The 23159-nt window shown below is 39.6% G+C and overlaps 1 protein-coding gene, 1 long non-coding RNA gene and 1 other non-coding gene across 4 annotated transcripts; 1 reads left to right on the top strand and 2 right to left on the bottom strand.

The window, feature by feature from the left end:
• The first annotated feature begins 51 nt into the window (after positions 1 to 51).
• On the top strand, positions 52 to 19994 carry CNOT11 (CCR4-NOT transcription complex subunit 11). Of its 2 annotated transcripts, none has more exons than XM_045077689.1 (7): positions 52 to 660; positions 3476 to 3640; positions 13159 to 13311; positions 14761 to 14963; positions 16115 to 16317; positions 17670 to 17766; positions 19011 to 19994. In XM_045077689.1, exons 1-7 carry the CDS (start codon positions 141 to 143, stop codon positions 19047 to 19049), a joined length of 1380 nt encoding a protein of 459 aa, XP_044933624.1. In that variant the 5' UTR covers positions 52 to 140; the 3' UTR covers positions 19050 to 19994. The 2 variants fall into 2 exon arrangements, with proteins under 2 accessions (XP_044933624.1, XP_004753103.1); XM_004753046.3 differs by lacking the exon at positions 19011 to 19994 and adding an exon at positions 17848 to 18931.
• Positions 14971 to 22974, bottom strand: LOC106005832. The gene is made up of 4 exons (XR_001179498.2): positions 22228 to 22974; positions 20276 to 20419; positions 17803 to 18022; positions 14971 to 15119 (listed from the first exon to the last, which is right to left on the bottom strand). It is a non-coding gene; the product is annotated as an uncharacterized LOC106005832 (long non-coding RNA).
• On the bottom strand, positions 22036 to 22150 carry LOC123391434. Its single transcript, XR_006606114.1, has one exon. It is a non-coding gene; the product is annotated as a small nucleolar RNA SNORD89 (small nucleolar RNA).
• Positions 22975 to 23159: the final 185 nt, after the last annotated feature.

Raw genomic sequence — 23159 nt, 5'->3', positions numbered from 1 at the left:
TCGCTCTGCGGCGGTCTGGCTTCCCCGACGTGTTCTGTTTGCGACGCTGTCGTGTAACAGCGCGCTTTACGGCCGTGGGGACGGGACGAGCAGGCGCCAGGGCTACTGCGGCCGGGAAGCAGGGCAGGCGGGTGAGGTTGATGCCCGGTGGCGGGGTGAGCTCGGCGTCTGGCCGGCTACTCACCGCCGCGGAGCAAAGGGGTGCCCGGGAAGCGGCGGGGTCGGCGTTCAGGAGCGGTGCGGGGGGCTCCGTCGGGGGCGGCGGCAGAAGCGGAGCAGGCGGCCCCGGGCTGGGCAGTGGAGGCCCGGGGGGGCCCACGGGCAGGATGAGCCTGACCCCGAAGGAGCTCTCGAGCCTGCTGAGCATCATTTCTGAGGAGGCGGGCGGCGGCAGCACCTTCGAGGGCCTGTCCACCGCCTTTCACCACTACTTCAGCAAGGCCGACCACTTCCGCCTGGGCTCGGTGCTCGTCATGCTGCTGCAGCAGCCGGACCTGCTGCCCAGCGCGGCGCAACGCCTCACCGCGCTCTACCTGCTCTGGGAGATGTACCGCACGGAGCCGCTCGCCGCCAACCCCTTTGCCGCCAGCTTCGCGCACCTGCTCAACCCCGCGCCACCGGCCCGCGGCGGCCAGGAGCCAGACAGGCCGCCGCTCTCAGGTACGCCCGAGGCGCGCCGCCCCTGGTCCTTGCAGCCCCTCCCTCCCGAAGACAGGTGTGCGCTGTGGATAGACTGGGTACTTAACGCCTGAGCTTGTGCGAGAGTTCATCCCTAAGTGAAATTGTCTCTTTTTGAAATTATCTAATCCCCCCCACCCCCGCAAAGTATGGAGAAGGGGTAGCTTAATTACAAAGTATGGAGAAAGGGCACCGCAAATTATTCCTCTCCACTGTACGGGCCGTAAAGTCACGCAGCTGAGTGGAGCTTGACAGCTTTAGCAACTCAGTTTCAGTTAATGTAGAGCCCATCTCAGGTGTGTGACGTTGTAACTAATGACACTCTGCCCGGGTTTTAAGTCTCAGTCGAGTAAGTAGAAGTAAATAGAGTAAATAAAAGTTCAGAACCCGAAGAAGTTGTTGTACGGAAATAGACATTATACGGTGTTTAAGGACTTTGCAGCCACCTTCCTTGGTCTGATGCGTGTTTTTGAATGATGTGATAGGGAGAGGTTATAAGGTAGTCTCAAGTTCATGGCCTAACTCAGGAAAGGCATGACTACTGGACGTTACGTAAAATGTATATTTGTGCAGTATTGGTGAGGTCAGATCAGTGGATTTCATTCGAGGCTGCCTTTTTTTTTTTTTTTAAACTCAAAGAGATTCTTTGAGACTTGACTTTGGGAGAACAACTGAGCCAGGAAAGGAGAAAGGCACAGAAGGGATGGTGATTAGTGATAGAGTACATGGAAAACTAAGACAAAGACCAGTGTACTGGGGGAAGTAGGTAGAGGCAGGGAACAGTTTGACCTCATAGTACTAAACCAGTGGGAAAAAGAGCACTGTATAGGTAGGAGCCACTATACAGAGTTAAAAGGTGAAGGCAGTGGATTTTGAGATAATACCAAGTTTTTCATAGCACAGGAGGCTTCTTTGTAAGCTAGTTGGTGTTCATGCTTGGCACCCCTTTTGGATCTAAAGTATCTTCTGGTTGGTTTCCTGCACTGCTCTTATGTAAGAGGGGCAAACTTCATGTTGGATAAGATGCCCTTAGGGTACTAGTACTGAACTAGGCCTTCGGGAAGTTTAAGAATGCCCAGAAAGTAATGGAACATGTCATGGGAAGTCAGAACCCAATCCACCATCCTAGGGGACCCTTAGCAGAGAATGGGGACAGTGTGGGATTTACTTAGAGAGCCTATAGGCAAAGGGAAGATGACTTATGGTAATTCTCCAATGCCATGAGTCTAAACCTCGATTCAGACCATAGACGCATTGTAAGCAGAAATTTGCCAGAGAAAGACTCCATGGATAGGTTATTTTACCTCTCTTTGCCTCAGTTTCTTTGTTTATAAAATGCAGATAATAATAGCTTACAGGGTTATTATGAGGAATGAAAGTATTTATAATAATTGCTAACCATTATTAAGTTTCTCAGGTGATTCTGATGCAGAGGTAGGATTGAGACTGTATCTAGATGTAAATAAGTTGGCTTCCCTGCACTCAAGCTTGTGGTCTGGTTGGGGAGACATAAATGTAGCCATAAGCTGATGTAGTAAGCTTTGTACTAGATGTCACATACGAAATGCTCAGTGGCATAGATGAACAGCTACCTTTGGCTGCAGACATTCTCAGAGGGAGTAATGTTTTTGCTGGATATTGATTAGAGATGAGGTAGGGGATGTGTGAGCGAAGTGTGTGGCCCTGTCAGGTATTCTTAAAAAACTGGGTATATTGGATGTTTTGAAATCAGGAATATCGAGAAGCTGGGAGATTCTCTGCAACCGGAATGTAGGATATGTGGGTTGGAATGGAGTTCAAGAGATAAGATTAGGAAAGTGGATCAGGACTAGATTATAAAGGGTTTTATAATGGTGCAGAATTTGGGGTTTAATTCTGTGTAAACAAGTTAAGTAACGTGCAGATTTGTACCTAGAAATAGTATAACTAAGTAGTAGTGGAATGTGGACTGTGGGTGAGGGATTGGTGGGTAGGAATCAAAACTGGGAGCTGGGGAAATTAAGAAGGCTGGCCTAGAGTCCTGGCCAGAGAGGAGGGGAGGGGATGGAGGTGAGGGAACAGAATCTAGTGACAATGCTGCTGTGGGATGGATGAGGCTTGGTGAGCAACTGAATGTGGGACAGAAGAGAACAGCATTCGGCACTGTGGGAATTTTGTAGCTGCACTGTGCATTGAAGCAGGTATGAGATGCGTATTTGTGCTGCTGAGGCTTCCTTGTCTCTTCTGCTGGTACAGTTGCTCACAGTGTTGGAGGAGAAAGAGAAGCATTTCTGAGCACTAGGTTTTTTATTTGTTTTTGCTTGCATGTGTAAGCTTCAGCCTTTGCATGTTGGAAACAAAGTTTTTTGGTTTGTTTTGTTTTTTAAGGTTTTATTTATCTATTTATTTGAGAGAGTGTGGGAGAGAGCGTCCAAGCAAGGGGAGCAGCAGGCAGGAGAAGCAGGCTCCTCACTGAGCAGGGAGCTGGACCAGGGGCTCGATCCTAGGACTCCAGGATCATGACCCGAGCCAAGGGCAGCCACTCAACCAACTGAGCCACCTAGGCGCCCTTGCAACAAAGTTTTTCACATTTAAAAAAAAAACTTAAATCTCACTGATATTGCCACAAATCAGAGAATTTCAAATGGCGTGTTTACATTTTCATAAATGTATATATTTGATTACCTGAAATTTCATTATAATTTTGTCTTTAAAATATGTGAGTAGAGATGGCAAGTAGCATATGTTAATTTTATCAGAGTCAAATCAATTTTTAAAAATAACCATTGGAGAAATTGTTATACGTTTTTGTTTACAGGATTTTTGCCTCCTATAACTCCACCAGAAAAGTTTTTTCTTTCCCAGCTGATGCTGGCACCCCCAAGAGAACTCTTCAAAAAGACACCTCGACAGATTGCACTGATGGATGTTGGAAACATGGGCCAGTCTGTGGATATTAGTGGGCTTCAGCTAGCCTTGGCTGGTAAGGAATTGGTGGGCTTGGGTATTCTTGTGTAGTAACATTAGGCCCTGCCCCCCCCCCCCTTTTTAAGGGAGGTTCTCTAGTTAAAATGAAGATCTTTGTAAATGTGCTAAAAGCTTGGTAACTTCCATGAAAAGCTAACTTCAGTACTGGATCCTTGCTAATATGGCATATAAATTCATTTTGAGTTTTCATTTGAATTGATTGCTTTTCCAGTTTAAGAAAAATGCTGGATAAAATTAAGTAGGCTTAAAAAAAATTTCCTGATGTCAAAGTGATCTACAAATTCAATGCAATTTCTATTAAAATCCCAACAATGTGTTTTGCAGACATAGAAAAACCCATCATAAAATTCATACAGAATCCCAAGGGACCCTGAATAGTCAAAATGATTTCTCTTGGTACCCTTGTTGAAAATTATTTGACCATAAATGGAAGGGTTTCTTTCTGGGCTCTCTATTCTATGATCATTGCTTTGTCTGTCTGTATTCCACTTCCCCATGTTTTATTACAGTAACTTTGTAGTACCTTTTGAAGTCAGGATGTGTTAAAACTCCCCTGTGTCCTACATTTCAAGATTGCTTTGGCACGTATAAATGAATGAATGGGTTCTCTTGAAGCAGAATGTGTTGTGATAGAAAATAGAGGGACTTTCTTGACTTGGATGGCCAGACAGAGCCTCTCTGAGTAGGGAAGGTAAGAGGCACCTTTCACTTGACTATTCTTTGAGTATAAATATGGATGAATGGGTCTTACCACTTGAGAGTGATTCATTAGGGAAATTCTAATATATAGGCAAATTTGTGAACCCTCGACCTTGTGATTGAGCTGCAATACTAACTTTGACAGTTCCCCATCCTTCTTAGACTTAATGCATCTGTGGTATTTGGTTTCTTACATAAGGTGACATTGTTCAATAAACTACTCTTTCCTTGGAGCATTCTGAACCTTTGAACCTCACTTTTTAACTCCTGGGTATCAACAATATAACTAACAATGGTTATTATCTGAGACCAAGAAAAAAAAAAATTTTAAGACTTTATTGTCAGGGAGAAGGAGAGCAACAGGCAGAGGAAGCCAGCTCCTAGTTGAGCAAGGAGGGGGATGTGGGACTCAGTCCCAGGACCCTGGGATCATCTCCTGAATCAAAGGTAGACAGACACTTAACCAACTCCACCCAGGTGTCCCAAGAGAAATCTTTTTAAGACTTTTAAGATTGAAGGTTTGTAGAAATAATCATTAGTCTCTAGTGCTAGATACAATCTATTCATGGAAATAAAACAGTTTCTTTACAGATTGTATGAAATAAGGAATAAATAAATTCTTTACAGATTGTATGAAGCTGGGTACAGAGGTGACAAGCAGTTTCAGTCACCTTACCCTTGGAAGGGATATATATTCTGAGGGTTCTAGCTTTGTGAGAATCAGGTCTGACCTCCCTTGCAACTTACAATGACTTGAGTTAGTCTGTGAGAAAGTTTTAAAGTATATCAAGCCCGGAAAGCAGCATGTGCTAGAGTTTGTCTAGGAAGAGCTTGGCAAAGTGGCTAAGCTTGCTGTTTGCTATTCCCCCAGACTGAAGATGCCCTAATCCATTCATTTTCACAAGTACCAGGGAAAAAAAGTGATAGACCGTTCTTCTCTGGAGCTGGCTACCACAGATCGCCTTTGCAGGGACCTGCAGTTCATATCTTGTAGTAGGATCCATGGACCAGAAGTTATTTATGGAGAATGCAGTTGCATTTTTTAAAATTTTAAATAAAATAAACAAGCAGGTCAAACAAAAGTAATCACAAAAGGCACTTTTACCCTGTTAATAATGTCAGTATTCATTTCAGAGGTTTTATTAAAAGTTCCTGGGGGCGCCTGGGTGGCTCAGTGGGTTAAACCTCTGCCTGCGGCTCAGGTCATGATCTCAGGGTGCTAGGATTGAACCCCGCATCGGGCTGTCTGTGCAGTGGGGAGCCAGATTCCCCTCTCTCTCTGCCCACTTGTGATTTTTCTCTCTCAAATAAATAAATAAATAAAATCTTTAAAAAAAAAATCCTGACAAACAACCTGCACTTACTAGTTTACCACTCACTGTGCCAATTTAAACATTCTTCCACATTTTGGTAGAGAGTATGTTAATTTTTTGTATTTTAGCAATCAGAAAACAGCATCTCAGGATAATTTTAATTAGCATTTTTCGTATTAAATGAATGCATCTGAACATGTTATAGTTCTAAGGCATCTTTCATGTCTGGCCATTTTTCCATTGGATTGATGGTTTTTTTATGAACATGGGTAGTTCTTTAAGGAATCAGGAGTCCAGCTGTGTTTTCAGAATTATAAAATCTGAAACATGCAGTTCTAAAACCTGCATGTTTTAAGGAATTACAGAGTGACCCTGGAGCAGCCATCCTCTAGGTTAAGAAGTGGAAAAGTTTAAGGAACCGGAGGCTCCCTGTGTGTTTCTCTTACTAGCTACTTCCCACCTCCTCCATCACTAAGCTCACTTTTGTGGTAATAATCATTCATAATTTACTTTATAGTCCGCCCTCGGTACGTGCCTGTAGTTTAACTTTGGATGTTCTTAAACTTGATGTATATGTGGAATCATACTGTGTTCTTTTGGGTGTTAGTTGTAAGGTGAATCCATGTTGATGAATTGTAGGGCTTGCTTTTCGTTGTGACATTCATACAATGTAATACCAAGTTCTTCATCCATTTTACTATTGATGGACATAGTGTTGCTGTGAACATTTTGGTACATTCTCCTGGTGTACATATGTGTTTCTTCTAGAGAGATAAGCCTATGTAAAACTTGACTAGCTAATAGTACACTACTTTTCAGAGTTGCTGTGCCATGTTTCATTCCCATTAGCAGTGTGCAAGTTATATGACATTCTCTGCATCTGATAATTTCAGGCTTGTTAATTTTTGTCATGTAGGGTGTGTAATAGTATCTTATGTTTTGACTGATTCTCCCCTGCTTCCCTTTCTCAGTGAGGTTGAACATCTTTTCAGATGTTTATTGGCCATTCAAGCTTTTTTTTTTTTTAAGTAAAGATTTTATTTGTCAGAGAGAGAACACAAGCAGGGGAAGCATTAGGCAGAACAGGCAGAGGGAGAAGCAGACCCCCCCCCCCCCCAGCAAGAAACCTGATACAGTACTCAATCCCAGGACCCTGGGATCATGACCTGAGGCAAAGGCAGATGCTTTACCGACTGAGCCACCCAGGTGCCCCTTTTTTTTTTTTAAATAAAATACTTTTTTTAAAAAATAAAAGTCAGCCCATTTTTTCTTTATTAAAAAATTGATTTGGGGGCACCTGAGTTGCTCAGTGGGTTAAAGTCTCTGCCTTCCACTCAGGTCACGATCCCAGGGTCCTGGGATCGAGCCCCACATCAGGTTCTCTGCTCAGCGGGGAGCCTGCTTCCTCCTCTCTCTCTCTGCCTGCCTCTCTGCCTACTTGTGATCTCTGTCAAATAAATTAAAAAAAAAAATTGATTTTTAGGAGTTTTTGTTTTTGTTTTTGTTTTTTAAAAACTGAAGTACAGTCGACAACATTGGTTTCAGGTTTACAACACAGTGATTTGACAGCTCTATGCTTTTATTTAGTGCTCAATCACATTAAGTGTAGTTACCATCTGTCACTATACACAGTTATTGTATTATTAACTATATTACCTATGCTGTACTTTTAATTCTCATGATTTAGTTATAACTACAGGTTTGTACCTCTTAATCCCCTTCACCTATTTTTTTTTAATATTTTATTTATTTATTTGACAGACAGAGATCACAAGTAGGCAGAGAGGCAGGCAGAGAGAGAGGAGGAAGCAGGCTCCCAGCAGAGTAGAGAGCCCAATACAGGGCTCGATCCCAGGACCCTGGGATCATGCCCTGAGCCGAAGGCAGAGGCTTTAACCCACTGAGCCACCCAGGCACCCCTCCACTTCACCTATTTTAACCATCTTCCTCCTTCCGTCCCCTCTGGCAACCACCAGTGTGTTCTCTATTGAGGAGTCTGTTTTTGTTTTTTGTTGTGCTTATTAGATTCCACATAGATGTGAAATCATATGGTATTTGTCTTTCTGTGTTGAACTTCATTTAGGACAATACCTTCTAGGTCCATCCATATTGTCACAGATGGCAAGATTTCATTCTTTTGTTTTATATTTTTTCACAATATTCCATTTTGTGTGTGTGTACGTGTGTGCGCGCGCGCATATATATGAGATACATACATATATATGTATATATAATACGTAACATATATATGTATATATCATACATATATGCATACACCTACACACACCACATCTTTATTCATCTATCCATCTATACTTAGGTTGCTTCCATATCTTGGCTGTTGTCTTTTTGAAATAGTATTTTTGTTTTCTTTTTTTTTTTTTTTTTTTTTAAGATTTATTTATTTATTTGACAGACAGAGATCACAATTAGGCAGAGAGGCAAGCAGAGAGAGAGAGGAGGAAGCAGGCTTCCCGCTGAGCAGAGAGCCCGATGCGGGGCTCGATCCCAGGACCCTGGGATCATGACCTGAGCTGAAGGCAGAGGCTTTAATCCACTGAGCCACCCAGGGGCCCCGTATTTTTGTTTTCTTTGGGTAAATATCCAGAAGTAGAATTACTGGATCCTGTGGTACTTCTGTTTTTAGTTTAGAGGAATCTCCATACTATTTCCCAGTTTGCATTCTCTGCCAACAATGCTTAAGGGCTTCCTTCTCTTCACATCCTTACCAAGACTTGGTATTTTTTTCTGACTGGCGTGAGGTGGTATCTCACTGTGGTTTTGATTTGCATTTCCCTGGTGATTAGTGATGTTGAAAATCTTGTCATGTGTCTGTTGGTCATCTATGTATCATCTTTAGAGAAATGTCTGTTCTGGTCCTCTGCCCATTTTTAAGTCTAATTTGTGTGTATGTGTTGTAGGAGTTCTTTATTTATTTTGGATAATAACCCCTTATATAAATCACTTGCAACTAGCTTCTCTCATTCAGTAGGTTTTCATTTAATGATTTTCTTTGCCATACAAAAGCTTTTATTTTGATGTAGCACCAGTTGTTTATTTTTGCTTTTGTTTCCCTTGCCTGGGGAGACTTATCCATAAATAAGTTGCTAAGGCCAATCCAAGAGTTTACTGCCTGTGTTTTATTTTAGAAGTTGTACGGTTTTGGGGTGCCTGAGTGACTCAGTCTGTTAGGCATCTGCATTTGACTCAGGTCATGATCTCCAGGTCCTGGGATCAAGACCCACCTCAGGCCCCCTGCTCATCAGGGAGTCTGCTTCTCCCTCTCCCTCTGTGCACATGCTCACTTCCTCTCTCTAATAAAAAAATCTTAAAAGAAAAGGTTTATGGTATCAAGTCCTAATATGTAGGGTTTTATCCATTTTGAGTTTATTTTTGTGTATGGTATAAGAAAGTGGTCTAGTTTCATTCTTTTGCATGTAGCTACTTAGTTTTCCCAGCACCAGTTATTGAAGAAACTATCCTTTCCTCCAATTGTACGTTCTTAACTCCTTTATGGTAGATTAATTGGTCATTTAAGCATGGGCATATTTCTGGGCATTCTGTTTTGTCCTGATATTACACATTTTGATTATGATAGCTTTGTAGTAGTCTGAAATCCAAGATTGTGATACTTCCAGCTTTGTTCTTTCAGAAGATTGCTTTGGCTATTCAGGGACCTTTTGTGGTTCCATACTAATTTTAGGATTATCTGTACTAGTTCTGTGAAAAATGCTAGCAGCATTTTGATAGGGATTACACTGAATCTGTAGATTGCTTTGGGTAGTATGGACATTTTAACAATATTTATCCTTCCAATTCTTTTTTTTTTTTTAAAGATTTTATTTATTTATTTGACAGACAGAGATCACAAGTAGGCAGAGAGGCAGGCAGAGAGAGAGAGAGAGAGAGAGAGGGAAGCAGGCTTCCTGCGGAGCAGGGAGCCCGATGTGGGGCTCGATCCCAGGACCCTGAGATCATGACCCGAGCCGAAGGCAGCAGCCCAAACCACTGAGCCACCCTATCCTTCCAATTCTTGAGCAGGGAAGGTATTTCCATTTCTTTGTGTCGTCTTCACTTTCTTTCCTCAGAGTTCTTTTAGAGTTTACAGATCTTTTAGCTTTTCGGTTAAAATTATTCCTGGGTATGTTACTATTTTTAGTGCAGTTGTAAATGGAATGGCTTTCTTGATTTCTCTTTCCACTGCTTTGTTATTAGTGTATTGAAATGCAGCAGACTTCTGCACATTGATTTTGTATTCTGGAACTTTAGTGAATTACTTTATCAGTTCTAGCAGTTTCTTGGTGGTCCTTCAGGTTTTCTCTATATAGTATCATGTCATTAGCAAATAGTAAAAGTTTTACTTCTTCCTTACCAGTCTTTCTATTTATTTTTTTTTGTCTGACTGCTCTGGCTAGGACAGGATTGTGCTGAATAAAAATGGGTGACCTTAGTCGGAAAGCTTTCAGCTTTTCACCATTGGGATGTTAGTTATGGATTTGTCATATATGGCCTTTATTAGGCTGGGGTATGTTCCCAATATACCCACATTGTTAAGAGTTTTTATCATGAACAGATGTTGAATTTTGGCATATGCTTTTTCTGCATCTATTGAGATAACTATGTCCATTGTATCCTTTGTTAATGTGGTATTACCATGTTGGATGATTTGTGGATTTGATGATTCCTGGAAACTTTCAATCCAGGAATAAATTCCACCTGATATTTCTGTTCTAATCTTTATTATTTGCTTTCTTCTACTGATTTTAGGTTTTGGTCTTTCTCTAGTTCATTTGGGTGTAGGGGTATGTTGTTTGAGATTTTTTTTGCTTGAGGTAGGTCTGTATTGCTAAACTTCCCTCTTGGAATCACTTTTGCTGCATCCCAAAGGTTTTGAACTGTTGTGTTTTCATTTTCATTTGTTTCCATGTACTTTTTAATTTCTTTTTATTTCCTGGTTGACCCATTCATTGTTTAGTCGTTTGTTACTTAATCTCCATACGTTTGTCTTTTTTGTTGTTGTTTTATCTTCTTCTAATGTCAGGTATTGTCAGAAAAGATGCATGGTATGACTTCATGTCTTTTTGAACTTGTTTTATATATTTGGGTGCTTCTCTGTTGGGTGTGTAAATATTCACAAGTGTTAGATCTTGTTGGATTGTCCCTCTTATGAGTTTATAGTGTCCTTCTTTACCTTTTGTTAGTCTGTACACTTATTTAAGGTTTTTGTTTTGTTTTGAGAGACATGTGCACTAGTAGAGGGAGGGTCAAAGGGAGAGAGGGAGAAGCAGACTCCCTACTGAATGCAGTCTGAATCCCAGGACCCTGAGATTATGAGATTATGAGCCCTGAGATCGTTACCTGAGCCAAAGTCAGATGCTTAACCAACTGAGCCACCTAGGTGCCCTTTTTTATGTATGCTTGTAAGTAGGCTCCATGCCCAACATGGGGTTTTAACTCACGACCCTGAGATCAAGAGTCCCACGCTTTACCAACTGGGCCAACCAGTTTTATTTAGTTTGTCCACTATAAATATTGCCACCCAACTTTTTTTTTTCCCCCCATCCATTTGCAGGGAATATCTTTTCCCTACCTTTACTTTCAGTCTGTCTTTGGGGCTGATGTTTTTGTCTCTTGTAGGAAGCATATAAATAACTTTGTCTTTTTATCCATTCAGTCACCCTGTGTCATTTGATTTAAATGTGCACTTAGTTCATTTAAAGTATTCATTGATAGGTACTTTTTGTCATTTTGTTAGTTTCCTGTTTGTTTTTGTAGTTTTCTGTTCTCTTGATCTCTTCCCTTATGATTTGATGACTTTATTTAGTGTTATGCTTCGGTTCACTTCTATTTTTTGTGAATCTGTTATAGGTTTTTGGTTGGTGGTTACTGAGGTTCATATATAATATTCTTTGTATACACTAGTCTAAATTAAGTTGATGGTTGGGTAAGTTTGAACACATTCTGAAAGCACCTTATTTTTATTCTCCCACCCCACATTTTATGTACATATTGTCCTATTTTCTACCTTTTTATTTTGTGCCATTTATTACAGATAAAATTGATTTTACTGCTTTTGTCTTTTAACCTTCATACTAGCTTTATAAGTGATCTACTACCTTTAGTATGTGTTTGTTTTTACCAGCAAATTTTTTTCTTTTCATAGTTTTTCTTCTAATTATGGCTTTTTCTTTCTGCTTATAGAAGTCCTTTTAGCATTTCTTGTAAGGCTAGTTTAGTGGTGGCAAACTCCTTAAACTTTTGTCTGTCTGGCAAACTCTATCTGTTCTTCAGTTCTGAGTGATAACCTTGCTGGGGCAAGTACTATTGTTTTTTTCTCAGCCCTTTGAATAGATCATGCCACTAGCCCTTTTGGCCTGCAGTTCCTGCTCAAAGAACATTTTTATGTTCTTTCAGTAAGGCTATATGATAGCCGTATGAGGTTTCCCATTAACTGTGCTTTTCGCTTGTTTGTAAGATCCCCTTTAATTTTTGATGTTTTCATTATGTATCTTGGTATGGAGCTTCTTGGGTTCATCTTGTTTAAGGCTCTCTGCTTCCTGGACATGGCTGACTGTTTCCTTCCCTTGGTTAGGGAAGTTTTCAGTGACTCTCTTCAAATAAGTTTTCTGCCCCTTTCTTCTTTTGGGACTCCCTATAATGCAAACATTATGCTTGATTTTGTCACAGAAGTTTAACTTATCCTCATTAAAAAAATTTTTTTTTTCTTTTTGTCATTCAGCTTGAGTGCTTTCCATTACCCTGTCTTCTCGATCATTGATCCTTTCATCATCTGCTAATCTGCTTTTGATCCTCTAGTGTAGTTTTCATTTCAATTACTGTATTCTTCAACTTCATTCTTAGTTCATTTACTTTTTTCTCAAGTCTAGTGAGGACCTTTATGACTGTCACCCGAACTCTTCATCAGGTGGATTTCTTACCTCGTTTCCTTTAGTTCTTTTTCTGAGGTTTTGTGTTTTTGTTGTGGTGGTGGTTATTCAGAACTTCCTCTGTCTCCTCATTTTGTCTGACTCTCTATGTTTGTTTCTATACATTAGGTATGTCAGTTGCATCTCCTGGACTTAAAAGTAGTGGCCTTATTTAGAAAAGGACCTGAGGAGCCCAGTACCTCAGCCCTCCCTGGTCTCCAGTACCAGGCACTGCAGGGGTATCCCCTGTGTGGGCTGTATGTACCTTCCTGTTGTGACTGGTCTGTAATGGTGAAGGGTGCTCTGATGGATGGGACTGGACCCCAGCACAACTAGCTGAGAGGCCTGACTGCATATAGCTGCTGCTGGCTTGCTGGTGGGTGATGATAGCTCTTGGTAGATTTGTAGTTTTTGAAAAAAAAAAAGAAAAACAAAAAACAAAAAAACGTATTTATACTGAATTGCCCTTTTTTTGTATGTGTTGCAAGCAGCTTTTTCCAGTAAGTAGCTTGTCTTTTCTCTCTCCATGTGATACCCTCAATTTAAAAATGTCTCTTACTTTAATCTTTTTACAGAACGCCAGTCTGAATTGCCAACCCAAAGTAAAGCTAGCTTCCCTAGTATTCTCAGTGACCCAGACCCAGACTCTTCTAATTCTGGATTTGACAGCTCGGTTGCCTCTCAAATCACAGAAGCTTTAGTCAGTGGACCAAAGCCACCTATTGAAAGTAGGTATATATTTTATGTACTTGGGTTTTATTTTACCAGCATCCTGAGGCTTGTTTTTTTAAAACATGGTGTTATTGTTGCTCCTTAAACTTGAATTCAGTAAGAAAGGCCCTAGTGTCTACTAGAACATAGTAGAGGTGGTCAGTTAAGTTAGTTTCTTCTTTAATACAATTACCACCAAGTTTTCTATTATCAGTAGCATTCCTGAAGATATAAATTCTGATTTTACTAAAATGAGTCTTCTGTATATTTTTATAGTGCTTTATTAATCTTATCACTCTCATTACCTTCTCCCTTATAAAATTTTACTGATCTTATAGTTCTTATTTTACTTTAATTCAAAGAAAACACTTGAACTTGAAATAATACAGCTGTATCTTTTGGTTTCACAGGCTTTTATGTTTTAATGATGAAGGCATGCTTTATGCTTAAAAATAAGAAAATGTTCACCAAATTACAGTGTTACCAGGAGTTTAAAACTTACATGACTTTACTGTCATTATCAGATCTTTGTCATAAATGGGCTTAATATCTGAAGTCTCAGCCAATGGCACATACTGATTTTTTCTTAGTACTTGCTTAGGCACAACTTTGTGTTGCATGAGCCACCAGAAATATATGTGAAAAGCAAATCAGTTAGATACTGAGTCTAGCTAAACATCAGGCTACCTTGTGGGAATGTTTTCCTTATCATATTAGTAGTACTTATGAGGAAATGTTAATAATTTTGTTTTTTCCTGTAAATGGTCTGAAAAGATTGAGATGCTAGTCCTAGTGATGAGAGTGAAGAATGACTGATGATTCTTAGCCAGAAAATCTTAATCAATAAACTAATCTCACATTTGGCAGGGGCTAGGATCCATGATCAGAATAGGCCATTTTAGGCCCTGTGAAATTTATTCAGTGAAAATCTCAGCCAGCATTTATTTTAGTGGGTTATAACTTAGAGATCAATCTTATATCAAAAATAGTTGAGGTATTGAGTCACTGCATTTTCTGATTGTACTTTTATTGTCTCTTATGAAAATGAATATGGGATTTGTGGATTTAGGGATTTATGCAAAGAAAATAATCAGTACAAATAATAGTGGTCTCTGAGTAAAATTGTGGTAAATAAGAGTAGGATGAATATCAAATAGCATTTAATTTTTCCCATCAGAACTTTTACCAGTATGTGAAGTTGTATCCTTTGCTTCTGAGTGGTGATCATGCTTGAATTAAAGATGATCAGATCATGGTGTTTTGTCTTTCTCTCTTGAAAAATAGATTTGGTCTCTAGCATGGTAACGTTAGGTCAGTGTTTTATTCTGCTGGTATTCTGAATAAAAACCCTGACTTTCTGTATCATCTCTGCTTTGGATTTTGAAGTCTGAGAGTTATATGTAGATGTGTGTAGGTGTTAGCTTACTGATAAAAAAAAACAAAAAAATTTCCTATTCTTATTACAGGCCATTTCCGCCCAGAGTTTATTCGTCCACCACCTCCACTCCACATTTGCGAAGATGAGCTGGCTTGGCTGAATCCAACAGAGCCTGACCATGCAATTCAGTGGGACAAATCAATGTGTGTCAAGAACAGCACTGGTGTGGAGATCAAGCGAATAATGGCCAAAGCCTTCAAAAGCCCCTTATCTTCTCCTCAACAAACACAGGTATATATTTATTGTAAACATTTTGTCTTTAATATTCCACATGATAAACAATAAATGATCCTGTCAACAGGAGCCAGCAGTAGGAAGTGTTTTAGATCCAAGGAGTCTTGGCTCTCTGGATCTTTGTTCTGCTTTTCCAGCTTTGGTCATTTTACTCTGGAGGGGAAAGACAGATTTCACATTTTTGGCACACTGTATATACATTGTTACATTTAAGCTGGACAATAACTCTACTGAGGGTACCTGAGATTATTAACATTCCATTAAGGAGAAAGAAAATTGAGATCCAGGGAATGTAAACTAGCCTCCATCACACATCTGGTTAGTAGTGTTGGATCTGAGATTGAGAGTAGCTCCTGCTGCCCACATGGAAGACTCCCCTTGTGGGGGAAGGCAAGGACACCTGGTGTGTGCTTTGGTGAATTTTATTATCCATCTTGCATTCTTTCACATTAGAACTTGTGAGGATATACTGACACTTCTAATCCAGTTTACACCAAAAAAATGGTATTTCTCAAAGTCAAGTAATAGCTGTGTTCACAGTTCTTGTTTGCTAGGCCATTCTGAAACACAGTCCACTGTGGTATTTGCAAGTAGGCAGGGGAAACAGTGTAGACAATTTGTAAGCAAAAGCACTTATTTGGCAGAAATGTTTTTGAAGATACCTATTTAGGTTGCAGAGTGTGAGCAGGACCTGAACTGTGCACTGTAACTGTACAGAGAGCAGCTCTCCGTCTTCCTGTCCCGCTTCTCTCCTCAAGGATTTGTGCTCTTGTTTCTCATGTCCCTCAGCTGTCTGTGGTGTGTGCTTTTCTGGAGAGCCGGTTGGCAATTAAACTACTTTAGGTTCTAACAGATGACAGAAAAAGTCTACAGAGATCTTAAGGGTGATATTGTTATAATCCAGACAGTATTCTATCCAACCAGGCAGTACTCAGTCCGGTTTAACGCCCAGGAGGGCTCACTAGCATGTTTATAAACAGTCTTTACAGTTTAGTTATAAATTTGAAAATCAAGACATGATTTTAATGGCTTGAGGGAAGAAATTTATGAAGTTGGTTCAATGCAGACAATTTTATAGCTTGTTTTTATAGGCAGGAAAGAGGGTATTTGACTCAATAACCTCTTTTTAAAAATTTTGTTGTATTTAGCTCTTGGGTGAGCTGGAAAAAGACCCCAAACTCGTTTACCATATTGGCCTCACTCCAGCCAAACTTCCTGACCTGGTGGAAAACAACCCTCTGGTTGCTATAGAAATGCTGCTAAAGTTAATGCAGTCAAGCCAGATCACGGAGTATTTTTCCGTCCTGGTCAACATGGACATGTCTTTGCATTCAATGGAAGTTGTAAATCGGTAAGTTTTTATACTCAGTCGGGTGGGGGAGGGGGGCTTGTAACAAATTTTAAGGGTTGTGGTTTTTTTTTAACCTTCTTGAAATTGTACTAAAGACTCTGTGCTTTTAAGCTAATCAGCCAGTGAGAAAAACCCTGGCTTAAAGCCAGATGATCACAAGTAACATGTCTAAGAGTGTTCTTTCTAGAGTGGGAGAGGGAGGAAGCAGGAGGTTTTCAACTTTTTTTTCTGTCACTGGCAAAACTCGTTAGCTGCTTGTTGAAAATATACTACCTCATTTCTGCATTCTGCACAAACCTTTCCCCTCTGTAGCCTCCTACTTCCTTCAGGGGCTTCCTTCGACTCCAGTCCTTGGATTGACCTACCTCTGACCTACCACTGCTCCCCCTTCACTACATTCTTAACAGCATTATTGTCTTCACCAGATACTTGGTATTTAGTCCAAGAATAACCACATCTTTTTATCAGTTTATTATTCTTTCTAGAGAATAATTTCTATTCCTTGTGCCCCCCACCCCTATCTTTCCTCCTCTCAAGAGACCACAGCACTATTCCTCAGAGCCATGGTTCCTCAGTGCCTTATGGAAGGTTTTACAGTCAAATTTCATATTTCTTTTGGAAATGCACAGTGTATAGTTAGCATTGCATCTCTTTATCTGAAAATGGAATTCCCATCCCATCTTTTTGTTTTCCTTAAACGTTCCACAGAATCCTTTGGAAAATACCAACTTTCCTTTTTAAGACTCCAATATGCTACTCTACCTTCTGTCACATTCTTTCCAGCTCTCTACCACTGTGTTCCTAAATACACCATATTAATCCCAGATTCCAAGTTTTTCATCTGATCATTCACTAGGTTATTAGGAACACTTAAAGGTTTCAGTTTAAGCCACTTGACCTCTCAAGGCTTTTCCCATCTTTTCATTTACACTGCTTCTTACAACCCCCCCCCCACTTTTTTTTTAAGCATTTAAGTTAGATAGTATACTATCAACTTACTAAACTATACCTTCTTCTCAGATATGCCACCTTCCATAGCACTTACGTGTAATTGGGGTTTAGTAAATGTTACTTATGAGAGTGTGAACTCTGATTCAACCAAAATCACATAGAAATGTGGTGTGCAAAAAAAAATGAGTAATTACCATGTATAATGCTAAGTATAGACTTAAAAAATGTTAGTGTCCTTTATTAACAACCAGGGTGACAGGCTCAGGCTTATTTGCATAAATATGTTTAAAACTAGGTAACTGATCATAAATCAGAAATTTTCACTAAATAACCATAAAATCTAAAATTTCTCTTTGGTTAACAGTATTTAATAGCCCTAACTTTTTAACTTTATGAAACAGACTAACTACAGCTGTTGATCTACCTCCTGAATTTATTCACCTTTATATATCAAATTGCATCTCTACTTGTGAACAAATTAAGGATAAATATATGCAGGTAAGTAACAGAAATTTTGGTAAATTTTATACATACCTGCCAAGAAAACGGGTACACTAACTTATTTTTTTTTCCCCCCAGAATCGTTTGGTGCGTCTTGTGTGTGTCTTTCTCCAGTCCTTGATCCGTAACAAAATTATTAATGTGCAGGACTTGTTTATAGAAGTGCAGGCATTCTGTATTGAGTTCAGTAGGATACGAGAAGCTGCTGGCCTTTTTCGTTTGTTGAAGACACTGGATACTGGAGAAACACCTTCTGAGACCAAAATGTCGAAATAATAACATCATCAGAACCACATTCTTTGTTCAGCTGTATTGTGACTTAATTTTTAAAACTGTTAGAACCTTGAGTGGATCGTTTGGCCTAATGCATATAAACACCCCTTTATCTACTTAAAGCAAAAGTTTCCTTTCCTAGATGACTTTTTCCTTGAGATGGATTTTTGGTAAGAACTTGGAAAAATGTGTCTCTTAGATGTCTTGCTGATAATCAGGAGTAACGGTTATCTACAAGAAGTTACTGCAAACAAGTAGATGCGGTTTAAGCACTGTAGAGCAAAGTGCCTGTTTTTGTTTCAAATACAAGTTACAGGCTACTGATAAATTGAGAATCTAGTTTTCTTAAGAATTTGTCATACTGCCCTTGAGATGAAATCAGCTGAATGTTTTTGAATCAAGTGGCAAATAGAAGTTTGGTCCTGAAACCCATTTGTGCGTATAGCCCTTAATTTCTCATGAAGGACAGTTTGAACTAAGGACATGCTTCTAACTTGATCCTTTCTTATCATGGGGACTTAACAGACCACAAAAATACATGCATTTCTTGGGCCTCTTATAAACATGGGAACTCTTAGAAACCTTTTTTTGAGACTACGATAGCTGGTCTAAGTTTTGTTTTTTTCCTCTTGAGATGTTTGTTCTTCAGTTATAAGTCTAAGATAGTTATTTTTTTTGTTTTAAGGAAAAGTATTAGTCCATGCTTTGGGAGATATCACTACTGAGGTTTTACTCAGGTAAAACCTCCCTGAGTGGGAACTGTACCTGCTGCCTATGGTAGGGCAGATGGCCTGTTTGCAACGTAGAACAAGGTGGCATCGTGTGGGCTGTTACTCTTCACTTAACTTTGGACAACAGTGCCTTACATTAAAGTTTTTTATGAACTGTATCATCTGATGTGTTTTTTTACTTAAAGAAACCGTGAAAAATTCCTAATTTACTGAGGTGCCTCTCTATATTCTTTATAGGGAAATCATCTATTCAACAAGAATTACCTTCCAGTTTAACCCTCAGCAAAAGTTAAAACCACTAGGTATGGTGTCCTTTAAAATGAGTAAAAATAAGTTTCAGTCTTTTATTATTGGCAAAAGTGCTTACTCCCACTAGATTTATAAGAAATTTTATGTTAGCTATTCTTATGAAAGTAAGATATTTGTAATACACTTAAAGGAAAAAAGAACCCAAACCAGTGTAACAAGAGGAATGCCTTTAAACATGCAAAATTTTAGCAACCTTGATTTCTGTCCATACCTAAAAGTGGACATCACTGTTTTACATACTTGGTTTGGGAAAAGAAACCGTTCATTATGCAGATAACTTTTTGGAATGGCAAGGTTTGGACCACTGCAGAAGCAACCCAAACTCAAGCTCCAGAACCTACTGATTTTCTGGTAACACTGAATGGGTGGCTAACAGCACTGTAACTCATGCCTGAACAAAGATTATCTAAGATGTATTTTCTCTATAAGGCACTTCACAGCCTCCATGTGCCCAGAACAGTAGATAACACTATACTTGGGTGCCATTTTAAACTGAAATCACCAAGGTACAAAATTTTAGAAAACATGTACTAAACAGACTGTGGAAGAGACACAGTATTGACAGTCTGAGAGCTGAAAGAAGAAGGCAAAGCATCCTCTTCTTCAACCTCCACTGGAAAAGTGTGTTTGGTGCCTCAAAATTTTCACCACACTGCATGGGTATGTGTCCACCACAACTGCCAAAGCACCACACATCACAGAAGCATAGCGTATGTCATACACATCCTGATTTGGGGGTTACAGATAAATTTCAGTAGGCAAATTTACAAACATGGACTCTGCAAATAAAGAGATGGACTACTGCTAATCATTTCAAGATCAGACTATTGGTGTTGAAAGAGGGAAGATTTTTAACTCCGGCCTATAAAGAATAGCTAGTAATATTTAGGGGAACATTTTTTTTTAAAGATTTTATTTATTTATTTCTTAGAGAGAGAGAGAGAGAGAGAGAGACCACAAGTAGGCAGAGGCAGGCAGAGACAGAGGGGAAGCAGACTGCCTGCTGAGCAGAGAGCTGGATGTGGGGCTTGATCCCAGGACCCTGAGATCATGACCTGAGCGGAAGGCAGACACTTAACCCACTGAGCCACCCAGGCACCCCAGGGGAACAATTTAAAAAGAAAATGTCAGGTTTACATTTACAACACCAGCAAAAGGTTCTTAAACATGTTTAAAGGTAGAAGAAAGTTTACCTGAAATAAATTACAATCTGGGAATTCAGTTAACTGTAATCAGCTTTTAAGTGTAGCTCAAGATACCACCATGTTTAAAACAACACAGCTTGAATTCTCTGGATTTTCTAGCTCCGGTTTCTAGCTGTAAAATCTTCAGATCACCTGTTAAGACAGCACTAAGTTACATCTTAGAGTAGAGATAAAAGATACTTCAAAAAATAATTTAGGGATCCTAAACTATAACTATTTCAAATAATTCTCTTAATAGTGTTTATAATTTAAACAACTTTAAAGAAATGGTTATCACCTTTCTTACAGAGTATACACCCCCACAATCTTTTTTTTCCCCTTAAAGATTTATTTTGAGAGAGATCAGGGGAGGGGCAGAAAGTCTTAAGCAGACTCCCCACTGATAGGGAGCCAGACATGGAGCTAGATTTCACAATCCTGAAATCAAGAGCAAGATACTCAACCGACAGCCATACAGGCACCCCCATTTCCACAAACTTTTAAGCAGCATGTACCACTTTAATACATTTTGTAATGATTCATTCCCATGAAAAACAATGGATCCTGTATTTAAATTTTAAAAATTTAAACAATTTTTTAAAAGTAGGCTCCACACCAGGTGTGGAGCTTGAACTCACAGCTGTGAGACTGAGACCTGAGCTGAGATCAAGAGTTGGACACTTAACCAACTGAGCCACGCAGGCGCCCCTCATGTACCTATTTTAAATACTTTGAGTAATAGCACTTTAACATTTTAAAGATACCTAGAAAATTAATGCATGGGAAGAACTTTTTACATATTCTTTAAAATTCTTGCACCCTCTACCTACTAAAACATTTTGCTGGTTTCACTTTAATCTTTTTTTTTTTTTTTTTAATGCAATCACTACTGTTCTTAGCAGAAAATCCCTAAGATGCTTCCAAAAGCACTTAAATCCTGGGATCCAATACCTGTGCAGTCAAGCCCACAGGAAGTACTGGTGTTCCCAGGTTTCTCATTAGCCCATAATATACAAGCTTACACCTCATCAAGAAGAAGGGATTGACTTTTATTCTTAATGGGATGCACATATCTTTTTCAATTTATAACTTATTTTATACTTTGCTCTTAGAATAAGAGCAAATCTCTAGCTGCATGGCTGATAATGATATTGTAGAAACTTCACTTTCCTAACAATTACATGTTAGCATTTTTTAAAGTGAAATGCTTGTCTTTTTAAAACTTCAAAAATGAAATTAACTGGGAAAGGCGTAGGTGGCTTTTCTAATTGGTTGTTGCATCACAGAAGCATAACGTATGTCATATACAAGACTCACTTTGGTTCAGGCCAGCATCCTGTGCTTTGTAAATCACAAAATATGGTTTGTGCTGAGCTCAAAGGAACTCCTTTTGACCAAACATGTAATTATCTCAAGTTCTAGTCAGTAACATACACATACTGATTTAATCTCAGCCTTCACTGAGCAAATAAACGTTAATGTTCTCAAAGGAAGAGACTTGCCAATTAAGCTATCCTCTTAGGGAGTTTGGTTATACTAGGTATTTCATCCAAGTGGGAACACACCTGTTCTTTATGGTTCCAGCAGTCCTTGATTTAGCAAGTATACTGTAAAGTATGTAGAAAGGTATCTACTACTCATTTAAGGGCTGATGGCTTAGATTCACTGATTATTTTTTCTTAAAACTACCTGAGATTTTTTTTGGGGGGGTGGTGGGGAAGACCCCTCTTGGAAAGCCTGCCCAAGTGCAAAACTTCAATCCTGATGTTACTGAGGTCAGACCAGTGGTTCGCTTCCGGAGATTTTGTCATCGTGCACCCCACAGAGAGCAAACTGCTGATGGGCACACTGCAATTCGGCCTTTTACTGTCATCACTCCTCAGTGACTGCAGGAAACAATCTCTCAGGGAAGGTTTTATATGTTGAAGATCCCCAAAAAGTCACCAAGCAAGGAGGTTTACCTGCTGAAGATGCTCTGTTTTTTTTTGCACCAATCCTCGCCTTTGTGGTTTTCTGGAGGGAAAACCCAGAAGCAGCACCAGCAGGCAGCAGATGACGGAGTGCTTCAAGTTCACAGCCAAGCTGCTTCCTTCACACACTGCCTGTGACTTTGAAAGTTAAAAAAAAATATGTTGTTTCTACACTATTTGTTTAAAAAAAAAACAAAAAACTTTTATGACAACTGTTAAAAGGAAAATTACTCCCATAAATAGTATGACTAACCTTAACCAAACCTCTCTGGTTTATTCATCCTTCCTTACATTCCCCATTATTCTGAGTAGCATTTCATCAATTTTATGTCTCAGCAAAAATTCTGCTAATATTTTATCTCAGAAGCTAAACTGGGTCAGGCCTGGTTAGTACTTGGATGGGAGACCCTTCTCTATCATTTATTTCTATCTTAAAAAAAAAAAAGGCTAATGGAACTTTCAAAGTATTGCAGTTTTCTATTTTCTCTTGATAATTCCTTTCTCTGCTATTGAAGACATATTTCTAGAGATGAGACCAGACCACAATTCCTCCAATCTCTTCTATTTGTAGTTTAGTGTTCAAACTCTTTAATTAAGGAAAGCTATGTCTGATAGCTGCTAACAAAGAAATCTCACTTGGGGGCGCCTGGGTGGCTCAGTGGGTTAAAGCCTCTGCCTTCGGCTCAGGTCATGATCCCAGGGTCCTGCCTTCGGCTCAGGTCATGATCCCAGGGTCCTGGGATCGAGCCCCACATCCGGCTCTCTGCTCCGCGGGGAGCCTGCTTCCTCCTCTCTCTCACTCTCTGCCTGCCTCTCTGCCTACTTGTGATCTCTGTCTGTCAAATAAATAAATAAAATCTTTAAAAAAAAAAAAGAAATCTCACTTGTGTAATTATCAAAAACAATTTACCTTGATCCGTCAT

The sequence above is a fragment of the Mustela putorius genome, unplaced genomic scaffold (genome assembly GCF_011764305.1).
Source record: "Mustela putorius furo isolate JIRA1106 unplaced genomic scaffold, ASM1176430v1.1 tig00000224_pilon_pilon_pilon, whole genome shotgun sequence".
NCBI lineage: Eukaryota > Metazoa > Chordata > Mammalia > Carnivora > Mustelidae > Mustela > Mustela putorius.
This window is presented reverse-complemented; position numbering and strand designations above follow the sequence as displayed.

What these genes read in the sequence shown, in the direction of transcription:
- CNOT11 (XM_004753046.3), top strand. Translation starts at nt 141, where the DNA reads ATGCCCGGTGGCGGGGTGAGCTCGGCGTCTGGCCGGCTACTCACCGCC. An exon ending in ACCAAAGCCACCTATTGAAA is followed by an intron (nt 13,312 to 14,760) that starts GTAGGTATATAT and finishes TTCTTATTACAG; the next exon opens with GCCATTTCCGCCCAGAGTTT. An exon ending in TTAAGGATAAATATATGCAG is followed by an intron (nt 17,767 to 17,847) that starts GTAAGTAACAGA and finishes TTTTCCCCCCAG; the next exon opens with AATCGTTTGGTGCGTCTTGT.